This window comes from Anarrhichthys ocellatus, unplaced genomic scaffold (assembly GCF_004355925.1).
Source record: "Anarrhichthys ocellatus isolate YVR2014 unplaced genomic scaffold, GSC_Weel_1.0 scaffold56, whole genome shotgun sequence".
Lineage (NCBI taxonomy): Eukaryota > Metazoa > Chordata > Actinopteri > Perciformes > Anarhichadidae > Anarrhichthys > Anarrhichthys ocellatus.
This window is the reverse complement of record NW_022280086.1, coordinates 2,426,600-2,442,580: the sequence shown is the minus strand read 5'-3', so window position 1 is coordinate 2,442,580 and position 15,981 is coordinate 2,426,600. Positions and strand designations below refer to the sequence as shown.

The window sequence follows — 15,981 nt, the reverse complement described above, 5'->3', positions numbered from 1 at the left end:
GGACTGAATGGGGCAGACTGTCAGACCCTGCTGCAGTAAAATTACAGGTTTTCTAAAGGGAATATGGTGCAACGAAACACTACCATTGTTGTCAACACAAAATTAAAGCTCTTTGTATTAACTTTGAGCAAAGGATCTAAGTACTTCTTCCACCACTGGTCTATGGGGTATGGCATTGTAAGGTAATGGAGTCAAAGCACCTTTCTGCTCTGTGAGTATAGTGAGTATGGCCTCACTTGGTCTTTGAGTGCAGGTTGTAGTTGGATTCTGCATGGGAGCTCTGCTCTCCTTTGTTTTTCCCATCCTGTCACTGCCTGTCTCCAGCAAGTGAAGGTCTCGGTGGAAAATGAAAGCTTGGGCAGAAACATTTCACTCAACAGCTGACGGAAAAAAACACTTACTACATCACTGAAGCACACTGAAACAATCACTGAACCTTACAAGCACTCCCCTCCTGGATCCCATTCAAGTATGTAGAGGGGGAGCGGGGTGGGTGAGAGGGTGTGTGTTACATCGTCTGTGTGTGTGTGTGTCTTGAACTTCTATTTTGTCAGTGTACAATGCTTTACGTAGCCTTAAGTGTCCTCAAAGCAACACTGAACAGCACTAGCATTTAAAAGTAAAAATTATTAAAAATGATTTAATTCCACAAAATCTTGTGAGAATAAAAAAAACATGTGTGTGTGTGTGTGTGTGTGTGTATGTTTGCAAAGACCAAATGAAGAAAACCTCCAAGCCCCTTCTTTGACAAATAATCTCTTTGTTTATTTTAAGAGGAAACAAGAAGAACAACGTTCCTCAGAATGTTGCACTGTAAAAAAAAGTATATTCAAAATGAATACGATATCAGATGTCCAGTAGTCACAGCCTCAGGCCACATCAGAGAGTGACCCTGCTTTGGACTAGATGGTCATATTTGTCAGTGCACACTTTCACACACAGACTGTACAGCAGAGGAGTCTGGTCCACAGAGGCAAAAGGTTTCTCTATTTCTGAGAGGCAAGATGGAGATCAGCTAACCAGTCGAGTTGCAGTTTACATCAACGGTGCCTGTCCAATGTGATATTTTATATATCAAGCATTTGTGTGAATTTGTCATAATTAGCATATCAATCTTGAGTTGTGGCCACAGTGACCTTGACGTTTGACCACCAAATTATAATCAGTTCATCTTTGAGTCAAAGTGAAGGTTTGTGCCTATTGAAGAAATTCTCTGAGGCGTTCCTGAGAATGGGACAGACATAAGGTCACAGTGATGTGGACCTGCAACATTTGATCAGGTCATCCTTGAAGTAGATGTTTGTGCCAAATTTAAATAAATTCCCTCAAAGCATTGCTGAGAATAGACCGGATGTCCGTACATACGTACCAGCGGACAACCCTGCTATTGCCAGCGCAGAGGAATTAGAGGAATTGGTGGAAATAAACCATTTCCAAATCTCAGAATCATTATAATTCTTTTTTTTAATCAAAACTCTGATTAAAATGCTCAACAGCAACACCTGCAGGGAAGCCAAGAAAGTGTTTGATTGTTGTTTTTAAGAAACCTTGGAAGCACCATAAGAAGGTGAGTGGCCAACTAATGTCAAATAACATGCCATAGTTGGCTTCCCTCCTGTCCTCCCCAATTTTTGGAGTCACCAGCCGCCACTGCTGTACAGTGTCAGTTTACAATGTTTATGTCACAGTTTATATATCACAGTGGTTTGTAGTATGAGACACAGATAGACACAATAAGAATGGCTTTGCTCCCAGTGCCATCTGGGTACATTCTGACTCCATGTTAAAAATGAGTCAAAATGTGATTGCTGGCATAAAAGCAAAAATGATTGCAAGCATCACTGAAATTATTAGAGGTTATAGCATCTTTGCTTGCACAATCTTAAACCATAGATCACATTTCTCCTGATGTCACCTATGGTTTTGAGATAAAATTACAATTAATCCCATGTAACAATTATCACTGATAAAGAGTGGATTAGTGTCTGCAAAACATGTATTCCTGATTACCTATTTGTTTTTTTCTAATGCCAAATGTACCTCTTCTATTCTGTCTCAGTATGGATTGTTAACTTTGGTGATACCACCAAACAAGGCAGCAGAACTAAGAGTCTACAGCCATGCTAGTGGCTCCGTGAAGCTCAGTGGTTCAGTATGCAAACTTGCACACATTGACAATGCTAACATGCTAATACTAAGCAGGTATAATGTTAACTATGTTCGCCATCTTGAGCAAGTTATATACAAACATTTGCTAATAAGCACTTAACACAAGGTGCAGCTGAAACTAATAGATATGCCATCAGTTATGCAGGTATTAGGTCATAAACCAACGAGCAAAAGTCACACAGCACAATGTTTCTTCCCCTGGGGACATGAATCTCTGAACCAAAACTTTGTGGCAACGTCAGACAGACTAATATTGCCAGCCGCAAGTATTTGACAAAATAAAATTTTGATCTGATGATGGCGCAAGATGGAAAGTCAGAGGATCATCAAAGTTACCCGTACAAAATGTTGCATCAATCCGTCTAAAATGTTCAGATATTCAGTCTGGACCAAAGAGGCACATTGGCCGACTGACTGATATTACCATCCCTAGAGCTCATTAATCTAATCATTATTATGTTTGCAGAATTATATCTCCAATTATATTTACTACATATTGAACAGTTGCTGCATATTATTAGCTTACAACTTTACAGCATAGTTTAGTTTAAATGATAGGTCAGGGGATCATTTATATTCTTCTTATTGCCAACAAATCCCAGATCAATGCCAACAGTGAAGTGATCCTCCTGAAAACATGTTGTCTGCATACAAAGTCTGATATATCTTCTTCCTCTGTCCCACAGAGCTCCATTTATTAAAAACACTTAGCATTATCTTCACTAGCATGAACACGCACACTGTAGTTTATTTTGACTCAATCACACATACACTGTGTTGCTGCCACAAATACTCATTGGAGCACAAATGTGAATTAATGCACCACCAAAGATAGTCCCCAACAAAGGCACCACTTGCTCCTGTTTGACACAACAGCAAACAGCTGTTTTAGGAAATGTCTGACCCTTTTTAAAAATGTAACAAAAGTGTTATGTTCAGAGTAGGAACCGATGGGCTTGAAGTTGAGGATATGGAGAACGTATTAAGAGATAGACTTCTAATGGAATTTGCTGACAATGAGACAAATATGAAGTAATAGCAGCCTTACGAATGAGGGCGATTCTTCAGTGATCCTAGTTGAAAAGCGATATTGACCTAATCGCAGGTAAACTGAGGGTATATTGACGGGCAAACAATTCATTTTCTTTCTTAACAGCAATGAGTAGAAAAGATTGATCCCAATTCTCTTTTTGTTACGTACAGAGCTGGAATCAGGAAGTGGTTAGCCTAGCTTAGCATACAGTAAAGGCTGGAAGTAGAATGAAAGAGCTTGCCTGCTTGGCTCTATCCAGAGTTAAGAATACACCAGCACCGATAAAGCTCTCTGATTAAGATAGGGTAGCTTGTTTGTTTAACAGATAAATAAACATAAATGACAAAATTACAGCTTGTGGTTTTATGGGAGTTACACGCTGTTGTTTTCATGAAAAACAAGTTAAATTTTCCAGCTGTGGGACTAAAAAAGGATTGTCTTATCTTACCTTATTCATCTAGTGTGGGCTGTCAGATATGGTCTGTTTGGTAACTTGGCAAGCTCAGAGTGAAAACAAACTCTGGAAAGCTGTGCCTGGCAGTTTATTCATTAAGAAATTGTTCCGGCATGTAAAGTCCCCCAAGAACCAGAAATTGAGTTTTTTACATTCTGTTTGTGTACATAATAAACTATCGAGATACAGCGTGTTAGATAACACGTTTTAAAGGTGTTGGTAGTTCATTTTAGACAGAGCCAGGCTAAATGCTTTATGCTAAGCTAGGCTAACCAAGTCCTGACTCCAGCTTTGTACTTAACGCACAAATATGAGAGTGGTATTGACCTTCTCAACGCACTTTCAGGAACAAACATTTTCCAAAACATTGAAAAATTCCTTCACGCAATTTCTTGCCCATCGCACACAAAGCACAAATAATGTGCCGCCCCAAAATGTTAAACACGTTAACATTGACACAAGTTTCTTGATAGATCGGTAAATAAACCCACGCATATCTCTGAGTTGATTAGGGCTAACACCGAGCAGTGCACAACAAATCAGACCGAATCCTCAAACTTCATGACTCCTTCGAAGCCGTGGTAGGTGAAGGGTTCAAGGACAGGGCTGCAGGTCTCTTGAGCAAGGCAGGCCATCCTATTGTTGTCACAGCTGTCCTCACTGCCCGGGGCAATGTACACCCCATCAGCAGAGTGGATGGATGGGTCCTCGTCAAAGTAGTTGTGGGGCCGCAGCAGGACCCCGCCCCCGTTGCCCACGGTCACCGTGTTGGGGATGTCCTCGGAGTGAGCGATGTGGAGGAAGCCGGTGGTCACCCAGGCAACCAGGTCCTGCAGGCACATTATCACACACATCATGCAAATTACTTTAGCTAAGTTATCTCAGTTTAAATTTAAATATATGTTTGTATTATCTTATCAACTTCACATACAGGTCCTATCTCAACACACCTCGTCTTCGATGCTTTCATTGTCTTCAATGTACTTGCTGAAGTCCACAGCTGGAGACCAGATGTTGTTTTGACTGTACAGGCTGCTGCTGGTCTGCTCTGAGTCTTTGTGCTTGGTGATGGCAACCTTATACCTGGAGACAAACAGAAGAGACACAGAGCGAGATGGCTTTGGGTGGCCAGCAGAACCATGCCTGAAGATCTGATGCTACATTGTATCTCACAGGAGATTTCAACCCTATCACAAGAATGAATGATTGTGCACTGCGAACATTTGTTATGTCTAAAGCTAAGATTTCTACAATTCTCGCTTTCTTCATAATCTATGCATGGCAGCATTGTTAAGGTTTGGAAAAGATCTGGCTAACTCTAAATGATGTTTTGTCTAATATGTGGCCCAGTGTATAAAGTGCAGCTGAAAGTGGTCCAAATATGAATCACTATGAAATTCAGGACATGCACTTTACTATCAGGTAGTGCATGTATCTTTATTTCTCCATCTTGATATCTTGTCTAACACAACTTTTACTCATCAAGGCAAAAGAAGTGCCCACAATCATTAACTTTTAACAATATGAGTTTGCGGATGTCCAGTCTCACCTGGCCCAGGACATGGCCCTCTCCTCGGGCTGGCTCTCCGGGAGGTGGTCCCCGGTGAAGCTGAACACCTGCAGCCTGTAGGAGCGCTGGTGACCCCAGCGGTTTGTCTTGTTGCTGGTGATGTGGAGGTAGCGAGGAGTCTTGGTGTCGTAGCGCAGAGCGGCCTCCTGTGGGGGTGTCAAAGTAGAGATTAGTCCCTCAGTCAAGATTGAAGAGTTACTTGGTTGGCTGCAACACTGGTGGACTAAGAAATTGTAATTTCAATGAACAGTACATATGAGTACATTTGGGTTGCCAGTCTGCCCTTTGGCCCCCTGGTTCTGGTTCTCCCGTGCCTCACCTCCCTCCAGCGGTGTGCGATATAAACACTTTAATCATAAACACAGTGGCTGTATGAAGGGTGATGACATGGCAACAAAGTTCATAGCTGAAGCCAAAAGCCGCCTTCATCCTGGGGGTGTTGGCGCACCGTCCCGTGAGGTTCCATGAAGGGTTCCTCACTGAGACCCAGAGAGAACCAAAGAGATTGAAGTGTAAAAAATGTTTCAGTTCATTATGACTGTACTAGACTGTATTGGTAATGAATGGGAAACACTGAAGGCTGTAACACGATAACAACCCACAAATGATCAGGTTCAACTGGAGATGAGATGCGAGAAGACAGCACTGTTAGTGAGAGGAGGCGGGGCTATGTGGGCACTGCAGCGTTGTGTGTGGTGTGTGTATCAGTGGGTTAGGGCTGTTTAATGTGGTGCAGCTGAGCAGCTGATTTAGGTATCAAGCTTAGGAACTGACAGCCAAACAACTTGCAAACACAGCACTTACATCACTGTATAAAGTTGTTATAGTGTGTGTGTTAGCAAACATTTGCCTACTTACACATCCATCCACCTGATGAGTCTGATATTCTCTCTCTTTTTGCTCTGTTTTTGGTCTCAACCAGCTCCTGAAAACAAATACCTGGTTCCTTTGCAGCTCAATGCTCCCCTGGGTTCACTAGCTATTCTCTAACTGTCTGTCTGCTGTTTGGTTCTCAGTCGGTAGTTCCACTGAGAACAACTTCCTGCTGCTGCTGTTGGAAACAAGACTAATGAGAGTGTTTATGGGAATAATAATAATAATAATAATTGATCCCTGGATCAATCCCCTGGATAATAACACAAGTATTCAGAGATGAATACTTTATGATCCGTTAACAATAATGTGGCTTAATACGAAGGTATTTGGGAATAAACCCCTTCATTGTAGACTTAATTCAGATTAATTGCAGTGATCAATTGTAACAAAAACAGCTGTGCAGAGAATGCGTCATGCTGTCTGTGAATGTAGCTCACGCACTTTGTTGCACACTCTCCTCTAAATGAAAACTAAAAGCAACTACTGTGAAGGAAGGGAAAGAAGGCAGACCTGTTCTGTTGTGAGTTGCTTCTCCACCAGCTGAGGGACCATAGCGTAGCGGTCGGACATCCACGGCAGCGACACATTGACATATTCCATATCTTTCGTCTGGAAATAATTATTCACACCTGCAGAGGATATGTTTGTAATGATTTTTGTTTTCTGTTGTATTTTGAAATGTATTGATGTTCATGAAGATTAAAATAAAATGTAATCTCACAGCAGCATTCTCATTTCCTACTTATATACATTAATTGGGTCAGAATTCAATAATGCAATTGCATTCTCACTACTAGCATGGGCAATCTCTGACAATATAATGGAAAAGCCATTTGACATTTCATTTTCAAAGACTCTGCATTCAACAATATTCAAATATGAATTTAAATTTCAAAACTAAAGTGCAATATAAATATTTAGCATTTTTAGGTGCATCGTTTAAGTCACAGTTGATATTACAATTTCCATTTAAACTTATAACTTTATGCGCATTCTCTGACAATTTGAAAATGACAAAAATAACATTTCATTTTAAAAGACCAACCTAATTGACAATATTCAGTCAGTGGGTGACCAGATAAAGTATTATACTTGACCTTATGTTATATGTCAGAAGGCTTTATAATATGTTATAATTATTGTTATAAGGCATCATGAATTTGTAGGATTGCTTATAATTATAATTATACAGTGCTATAAGCAGACGCATTATAAGCATGTTTATAATGCATTTTATTTATGGCCATCATAAAAAGTTGAACCTGTCTTCTTGTTGTTTTGAGTTGAACAGGTTGAAAAGTGCCACCGAAACTCACCCAGCACATCTAGGTCCACCTTGAAGTTGATAAAGTGGGTGTGGATGTTCCCCAGCACGTTCCCCGCCACCTGGTGGCCGTGTCTCCGGCTGCCGTCCACCAAGTAGGAAGAGGAGATGTAACCGGTGGCGTGCACCTTGGCCTCCACTGACCCACTCTGGTAGAAGATGAAATCCCACATGTAGTCATAGTTCCCAATAGCGGTTATGGTCCTGAAAACCAGGGCGCTGTTCACCATCCCTCCGTAGCTGTTGTGGAAGAAGTCCGAGAAGTGCCTCCGCAGGGGCTGACCCATGTTGTGCTCAAACACGCAGATTGAGTTCCTAAACCTGACCGGAGCCGGGACGTCGATGTAGCGGTACGTGTCCACGTAGGTGGCCTCGTAGGGGCAATCCACGCCGCGGACCAGTTCGTGCGCGAAGCGCCCAATCCCGATACTCGAGTCCAGAAACTTGGTCAGGATCATCCCGGGAGTCACCGAACCGTACACGGACATGGCCTCCTGCACGCTCAGCTCGTAGATGATCCTCTCGCCGTTGAAGCGCACATCGAACACCCTCATGCCCGTGAGAGAGCTGAGTCCGAAGGCGAAGCTCCAGTCCAGGTACAGGACGTGGTTATGACTGATGCTGTAGCGCTTCCCCTCTGCGTAAAATAACTGCGGGCCGATCTGCAGAGGCTTGTTCCTGGGCTTCAGTGACCCATAGTCAGGCGACTCCTTGTAAACTATTTTCTTAACAGACCCCGCATCGTATTTCTGTTGAAGTTCCTCCACGGTGAGGAAGTATTGGCCGTTGTAAAGCAGCCGCTCCACTGTCCAGTCGGACGCGTTTACGCTCTCGTGGTTAAGCAGCACCTCAAAGCCCACTGGGTGGATGTACATACCGGCCATGTCCCTGAAGAAAGATATCCAAGTCTTTCTGTCCCCGGATCGGACCCCACGGGGCATCTGCTCGAAGGCGTTCAGATTCTTGTCCAGACCCACGTCGAAGCTCTCTTTCATCAGCTTCCCCAGCTTGGAGAAGATTTGCTCCAGAAATTTGAACATCAAGCTATATTCCCCGACGGTGACCGTGCGCGCAGTGATAGGGAGCTCCGTCTTGTAACGCTCCTCGGTGACATCTCTGTGGTATATCGGGTTGGGAAGAGGCCCCACTACGTACTCCTTAATGTAGCCGAGTTTGCCGTGGAAGACCACCGCCGTCGCCTCTCTGGTCGGGTTTGCGCCTTTCCCGTCCAAGTAAGCCAGCACGTCCGCTTTCTTGGGCAGGGATAGCTCTATTAAAAACAAGAAATTTTCGGACGGCTTGGTGATCTGGTTGGTAGATATGTCCAAGTCTTTTTGTCTTAGCAAATACTCCTGGACCTGCAGATACTCCTCCCGGGTTAGGTCGGCGAACGCGAGGCTGCGATCGTCGTGTTTGCGCTTCAGCGGGTGGACACGCTGAGCGGAGCATTTGGGCGCCCTGCTGGAGTGGATGCCAATCAGGACGATGTTGAGGATGATGGAGACGAGTACGAAGACGCCGAGCGCCCATTTCACTAAAGAGTTCATCCTCCGCTCTACCATTACGCACGGGTTTGGAGAAAGGGAGGCGAAGGATGAGCACTGGGGTTTCGGAAAAGAGAGGCGCGCTCTTCAACTCTTCTGTTTCCCACCCCTCTCTTCAAAACCACAACCCCAGCCCCTCCCTCCCTCTTTGAATAAACAGTTGTGGAATGTCATGTAAGCTCTGTTCATCTTCACAGGCCAACATTACTATTTTACGCACGCTGTTTAAACATTATATATCGGTTGTCAGTGGTGGAAAAAGTATTCCAGATATTTTACTTCAGTAAAATTAGCAATACTGCAGTGTAGCAATACTCTACAAGTAAATGTCTTGCATTCAAAGTCTCAGGTAGGAAAATGTTACCATTACAACGTTAATACCAAAAGTACAAATCCTCATGCAGAATAGTTCATTCCAGAATAATATATATTAAATTACTGGATTAAAATCATTGATGTGTTCATCGCATTGATAATGCAGCTCGTAAAAGTGGAGCTCGGTTAGTTGATTTATATGTTGCATTCATTATCAAAACCTGCAAAGCAAATAAAGTTGTCAAACAAATGTAGTGGAGTAAAAAGTACATTTGCCTTCAGAAGAAGTGTTAAATAGCATAAAATGGAAATAGTCGAGTAAAGTTAAAGAACCTCAAAACTGTGCTTAAAGAAACAGTGTGTAGGATTTAGCGCCATCTAGCGGTGAGGTTGCAAAGTGCAACCAGTTGAAACGACTCCCGTGTGCCAAGTGTACGAGAGCAGCGGTGAAAAGTGAAAAAACTGATGGCTCTATCCGGAGCCAGTTATTTTAAGAGCAGCATAGGTTATTTGGTTAATTGATCCTAACCTAGTATCTGGACTCGAGCATCGGGATAGTGTAGTAGCAATGGGGGTCAGGCAGGCACAGCTAAGTCATAACCACGATCCACGGAAAACCTGTGAGGCGGAAAAAAAATACACTTGAAAAACTCGACAGCCACGTTTCTCTCCAGAAATCATGACCTGGTTACTCAAGATGATCCACAGGCCTTGTTGTGAGTACTTCCATCCAACTGCATTGCTGCTAAGTTTTGATAAATAGCACTACAGGTAAGAGGGAAACAGTGAACTGTCCCTTTAACTAATGAACTCACCTTTTGCTTTGTGAAACAGACTTGTATTAAGCTATGTAAATCCACTTTGACAGAGTTGTGAGTTAGGTCTCTCAGACACAATTCACGCCCTGACAAAGAATACACATCTTGGGTGCTGATAGTTTCAGTGTCGCTTTTCCTTCCTGAGAAGCTTTCACCTTAACGTAGCCCAGCCCACACGTTGTGTTTAGCCTGTTATTTCCTGTGACCCTGTATGTAATCCTGGGCAGGACCCATCTCTGGTCAGAGATAAACGTACAGTTTTGTTGTACAGTGAATTTAACTCATCTGAGCCTGCCACAGAATTGGACGCAGAAACCTACGTCAGGTCAGGTGGGAAAATGTTTTTCGAAGGTCTTGGGAAAATAGCATTTCGATGCTAAAACATACCTCGACCAAAACATGAGTGTTCGGATTTCATAACATAAAGAACGAAGAATCACACTAAACATTTGATTGTATTCATGTCAAATACATCATCATGTCATTAAATTCATCATGCAAGAGTGTGTGTATTATGTCAGATCTTTTTTATCAACTTATTATTCTTTTCCAAAATATAAACTGTGTCGGTGCTGCCTCATAACTATCAGAGTATGTAAGTATGAATGCTCCTAACTGAGCTCTCTGGAATCCTTTGTGCGATGACACTGAGTCTCAAAAATACTTATAGATTTAGTTTTGCACTCCAACAACGTTGTTAAACTTATGATGGACAGTTAAAAAAAGATGAAAATTGATAGAGCAGAACCAGAGATAAAAGACACATTTTTCTTCCTTGTCAGAACCTGGCGCCTACATTACCCACATTGCAACCACACCGCCGACCGTTCATCTAGAGTGTTATGCAAGTAGCAGCTGCTTTAGCTTGGAGCCCCCAACCAAGGACGAGGACCCTTGAGGACATTTATCAGACTTGCCACAGCTCCTTCTGTGTCTCCTTTATGCAATTTTTTTGACAGCTGGAAACACTTGGATTTAGAAAATTCACCTAAAACACATTTATGTCTCACATGTATTCTTAATTCTAAGAAGAAAAGCACAAAATTATATAATTCTTAGAATTTCGATGCCACGACCAAAATGATGCTCTGTGCCCCTTATTACATACTGGCCCCATAACTATTGACAGGTTGAGGAACAGTGAGATACACATAGGTCCTTTCTACTAATGTTTCGTTTAATATGATATTTTCCTCTACGTGTTGGCCTTTCATCCACGCAAACAGAGTTTCTACTCTCTGTTTGCATATCTACACCTTTACGGTGTAGATCTTTTAAACGTTACTTTTTATCTGTGTGGAAATGTAAAACTAAACTTGTAAAATGTAACTCTAAACATAACAGCACATAACAACAACTTGTGAAGATCAGTGAAATGGACCTGAGGTACACCCCCGTCGTTCCAACACCACTCTGCCGTGTCCTCTGCGGAGTCCCGTGTCCTCTGCTCCACGGTACTTTGACTGGACGGTCTTGAGCTTAGTCGATACTATCGCCGTGTTTATCGTGTCTTTTGCATGAGGAAACTCGTTCCCTACCTTCTCAGAGTGTCTTGGCAGGATACTGATCCTTAAAGGCCAACGACATTTCTGAATATTTCTTATTACAAGACTTCCAATCAACATCTTCTTGTGCAGTCATCCCCTTGTATTGTAGAGTGATGCTAAGCAGCAACTCCACCTCATTGTCAATCTACCCATGAGTCAAATTGAGTTTTCATCATGGCACCAAATATCAAATATGTAGAAATGATAATAACAATAACATTGCTTTACTATTGTTTACTATCTGTTAACACCACCAAAGAAGAATGAGCTCACTGAGCATGCTCAGAATCGTCTTATCTGGTATTTGAGGTATTGATCACGTAAACTTTATCGCCACCAACTGAGTTGTTTTGGCATTCTAGTGTGGATGGAAAATATCTTATAAAACGAAAGTGGTGTGGACAGAATTGATTTATTAATGCCATTCATTCATTAGCCCCATTTAGGATTAGTGCTCTCTATTTTGCTCATCCAGCTTTATCTTATTATTGAATAGAATAACAGAACGCATTGGATTCAGTGTGCAAGGTTTCTCTGCAAAGTGATTTTTATCAGATGACAGAATAAACTAGAAAATGCATTTCCTGCTGAAAATGCGTTGGAATGCTGAAAGCTGAAATTAATTGTAAAAAAATTGCTGAAAATTAAGAAATGGGAGACTACCCGTCTGAAAAATGTTGAAGCCCGAAAGCATTTAAACTGCACTGCTGAAAACCCTTCTAGTTGAAATGTCTAACTATGGTGTCTGTAGCTGAAAGTATGAGGAAGAAGGCTTTGAAAGTTGAAGAAGTAACAGAAGAAACAGGATTTGAAGATTTTCTCCATAGAAATCCCATTCAAAAAAATTGCAAATAGCTTAATATTTCAAAGAATTTAAAGATTACAAATATGAAAAGTCATATCACCCCTCTCCTGAAAGAGCTGAACATTTTGATATTCGAATGGTTTCTGTGGCTTAAAAAATGTCAGCAGTAGTGATATTTGTAGTAGTAGTACTAGACGTTGTAGTTGTAGTAGAAGTATCATTAGTAGTAGAAGTATTAGTATTTAGAAGAAGTAGTAGAAGTAGTAGTATCAGTAGTAGTAATAATAGTTGTAGTAGTGGTTGTAGTATTTAATATAGTAGAAGTAGTAGTAATAGTAATGGCAGTATTTGAAGTAGCAGCAGTAGTAGTACTAGTAGCAGTCATACTAATAGCTGTAGTAGTATTAGTACTGGTAGTAGCATGAATAGCAGTAGTAGTAGTAGCAGTTGTAGTATAAGTAATAGTAGTAGTGGTAGTGGTAGTAATAGCAGTAGTGGTAGTAATAATATTGATGGTATCAGTAATAGCAGTAGTAATAGTAGCATAAGAGAGACACAGAGAGAGAGAGAGAGGAGTGCGTGTGTGTCTGTGAGTCTGTGTTTATCAACATCACTAATTAGCTTAATCAGAAACACCTGTGTCTTTGCAGCCTTTTCATGGAGATAAAACAGGGAAACGCCTCTCAAACAAATCCTCAAAACTCCCATAACCGTAGCTCCTATTGCTCCGATATTAATCAATGAGAGGAAGGATGAGTTGAAGAACAGATCCTGTAAAAATTGTGTCTGTAGTGTAAAAAATGTGGCTGAACTGGCGATCTAGAAATGGGGTACCGTGTTCTGTGGAAGATGTTTTTGAAGCAAAATTTAACATTGGTCTCTATGGAGCAGAAAGTTGGTTTTCCTCTCAACTACAGGCTTCTGTGCCAAATGTGTAAATCTGTGGGATTCCACAGTCATTTGTCTACGACAAGGACAAGATTAGCTACTTTTAAATCTATAAATTATTCATGAAGAGTGAAGATTGTGGACTCAGTGGCAAAACACAAATGTTTTTTTCACAAGAATCTCAAGCTGCTCTTCACTCTAGCGGTGACATCACACACTCTAAGCTGCGCAATACACACCCATTATAAAGTCAGAAAAGGAGTGAAAAAATCATAAAAGTTAAATTGCTGCAGTTCAAAAAGTTTAAACGATATCAAAAAGCTGAATTATGCGGCAATAGCTCGGGTTTTTTCAACATTTTAAAGTTGAAATGGTGTCTGTAGCTGAAAGTATGAGGAAGTAGAAGGATTTCAAAGTTGAAAACGTTTAAGAGGATTTGAAAATATTCTCCATAGACATCCCATTCAAAAAAATGTTGCAAAAAGCTTAATAATTCAAAAAGCATAAGAGATAGAAATATGAAGAGATATAGCACACATGTCCTTAAAGAGCTGAACATTTTGATAGTTGAACGGTTTCTGTAGCTTAAAAAATGAAGAAGAGGAAGAGTTTCAAAAAACGGGACAGAAGAAATATAATAATATAAAGAAGAATAAAGATTTGAAGAACAATAGTTGGAATGCTTAACAGTATTCCAACAAAAACACATTTGAAAAATACAGACTTGTCATGCAAAGGCCTGGAGGCGTCTTGCTTTTAAAGCATTTCATGTCCTTGTTGTTTCATGACTCTTTTAGAACACAATAGTCATAATGATGTCACCATTTGAGCCCTTCTATTTCACCATTTTTTGTTTAACTTTAACTTAACTTTATTGTAATGTGTAATGCTTCTTGTGCATCCTTGCTGTTACGTGCTTCGTTTTGTTACTTTTCAAAAGTCCATTTTTATGCCTCCGTGCCGGCGATCACGTCACGTTTTCAGATTGCCGGTCCCAACGCCTGGAGGGAATATTTTCTAATTTGCCACAGATGCTTGCCTGGACTCGAGAATGAAACGATGAACTGCCAAAGGCCAAGGGAAGGTCAAAAGCACTGTGACCTCACAAAAAAGTTTTTGGCCATAACTCAATAATTCATATGCTTATTATGACAATTCCACACAATTGTCCGATAGGATGAAATGATAAAGGGATGACATTTTGGACATGGATGTAAACTGTAACCTACCTTAGCTTGGCGTAACCATTTCTTAACCTTAAAAAGTCATGAACATTGCATAATACACTCATTCACGCATTCATCATCATGTATCATTTATCAGAGGAACTAGTTTTTGCAGCATGTGTTTCCTGCAATGTGCAAGCTCAGACTTTTTTCTTTCCCACTAAAAGCCCAGTCGTTGTGTAACTACTTCTGGCAGGGCTCTGCCTCTTTGATTGGTCTGTGATGGCAGCTGGCCTGAGAACAACTCACTCTGGTTTGCTATATTTAAAAGAATGCTGAGAAGAAGAAGAGGGCTGCACACACACATTTGGGATAGACTGCAGGATGGAGAACTGCACTGCTACATGTACTAAGCACACACACACACACACACAGTGATCTTGCCCATACAGTTCAAATGAATACACATTCAGGCACTCTTTTACACAAAGGCAGACACACACACATCTGTTCCCACTTAAGCTTTATGAATAGCTGTTTAGATTGACCCTGTGGTCGCCATACATTCCAGCTTTTTTTCTTGACAGGCTCCCAGTTTTAGTCTCAGTTCCATCTGGTCAACTCGTCAGAATTCTCCCTCTATGCTGGGACTGCAGTATGTATCTCATTCAGTGTCTCGTCCTCCCGTGCACTAATTCATGCTTACATGATTTGGTTTTGTGTCAACACGGTCCAAGGAGTTGTAGCAGGAGTTGGACGTCCACCACGAATACTGAAAGTCCCCACTGCCTGGACTTTAAGAAATGAGCTTCAGGATGGTGAAGCTTCCAGCTCCCAAGTGTTTTGTGCACTTCTGTGAACCCGATTACCCAAAGCTCCTTCATGGATTCCAGAAGTTATAATGACGACGTTTACATGTACCAAATATTCCCATTGTTTCTCTTATTCCGGAAAAGACAATGTTCCTAATAAGCTGTTTACATGGCCAATGAAAGTGACGTGCATATTCAGATTAGCGTAAAACAACCCACATGAGTCACTTTCCCTGAATCTGCTCTACATTACATTTACATTCAGCAAGTAAAGATGCGTGTTTTTGATCTCATCATGTACTGTACACCCGTGAAAAACTTATTTTCCCTGTTGTCAATTAGCCTGTTGCCCTCCTGACAATGTATTCAATTAACAGCATGTTTCAGATATATTTAATTAAATTCAATACAACTCAATTTTTATGGCCCAAAATCACAAATCACAAATTTGCCAAATTTGGCTATTATGCAATCTGCACAGGATATGACATCTGTCCCAGGACCCTCACATCAGAACAGGACAAACTCCCCCAAAGAACCTTTAACAGAGGAGAAAAATCTGTGACCACTGATTGAACTCTGGTTTGTTGCAAAAGGGATCAGATGATTAATGACACACACACACACACACACACACACACACACACACACACACACACA

The 15,981-nt window shown here is 41.3% G+C and overlaps 1 protein-coding gene across 1 annotated transcript; it reads right to left on the bottom strand.

Annotated features, from left to right (window-relative positions):
* Positions 1–690: 690 nt before the first annotated feature.
* aoc2 (amine oxidase copper containing 2) lies at positions 691–9,023 on the bottom strand. The gene is made up of 5 exons (XM_031871192.1): positions 7,419–9,023; positions 6,613–6,731; positions 5,206–5,372; positions 4,607–4,739; positions 691–4,486 (listed from the first exon to the last, which is right to left on the bottom strand). Exons 1-5 carry the CDS (start codon positions 8,986–8,988, stop codon positions 4,196–4,198), a joined length of 2,280 nt encoding a protein of 759 aa, XP_031727052.1. The 5' UTR covers positions 8,989–9,023; the 3' UTR covers positions 691–4,195.
* Positions 9,024–15,981: the final 6,958 nt, after the last annotated feature.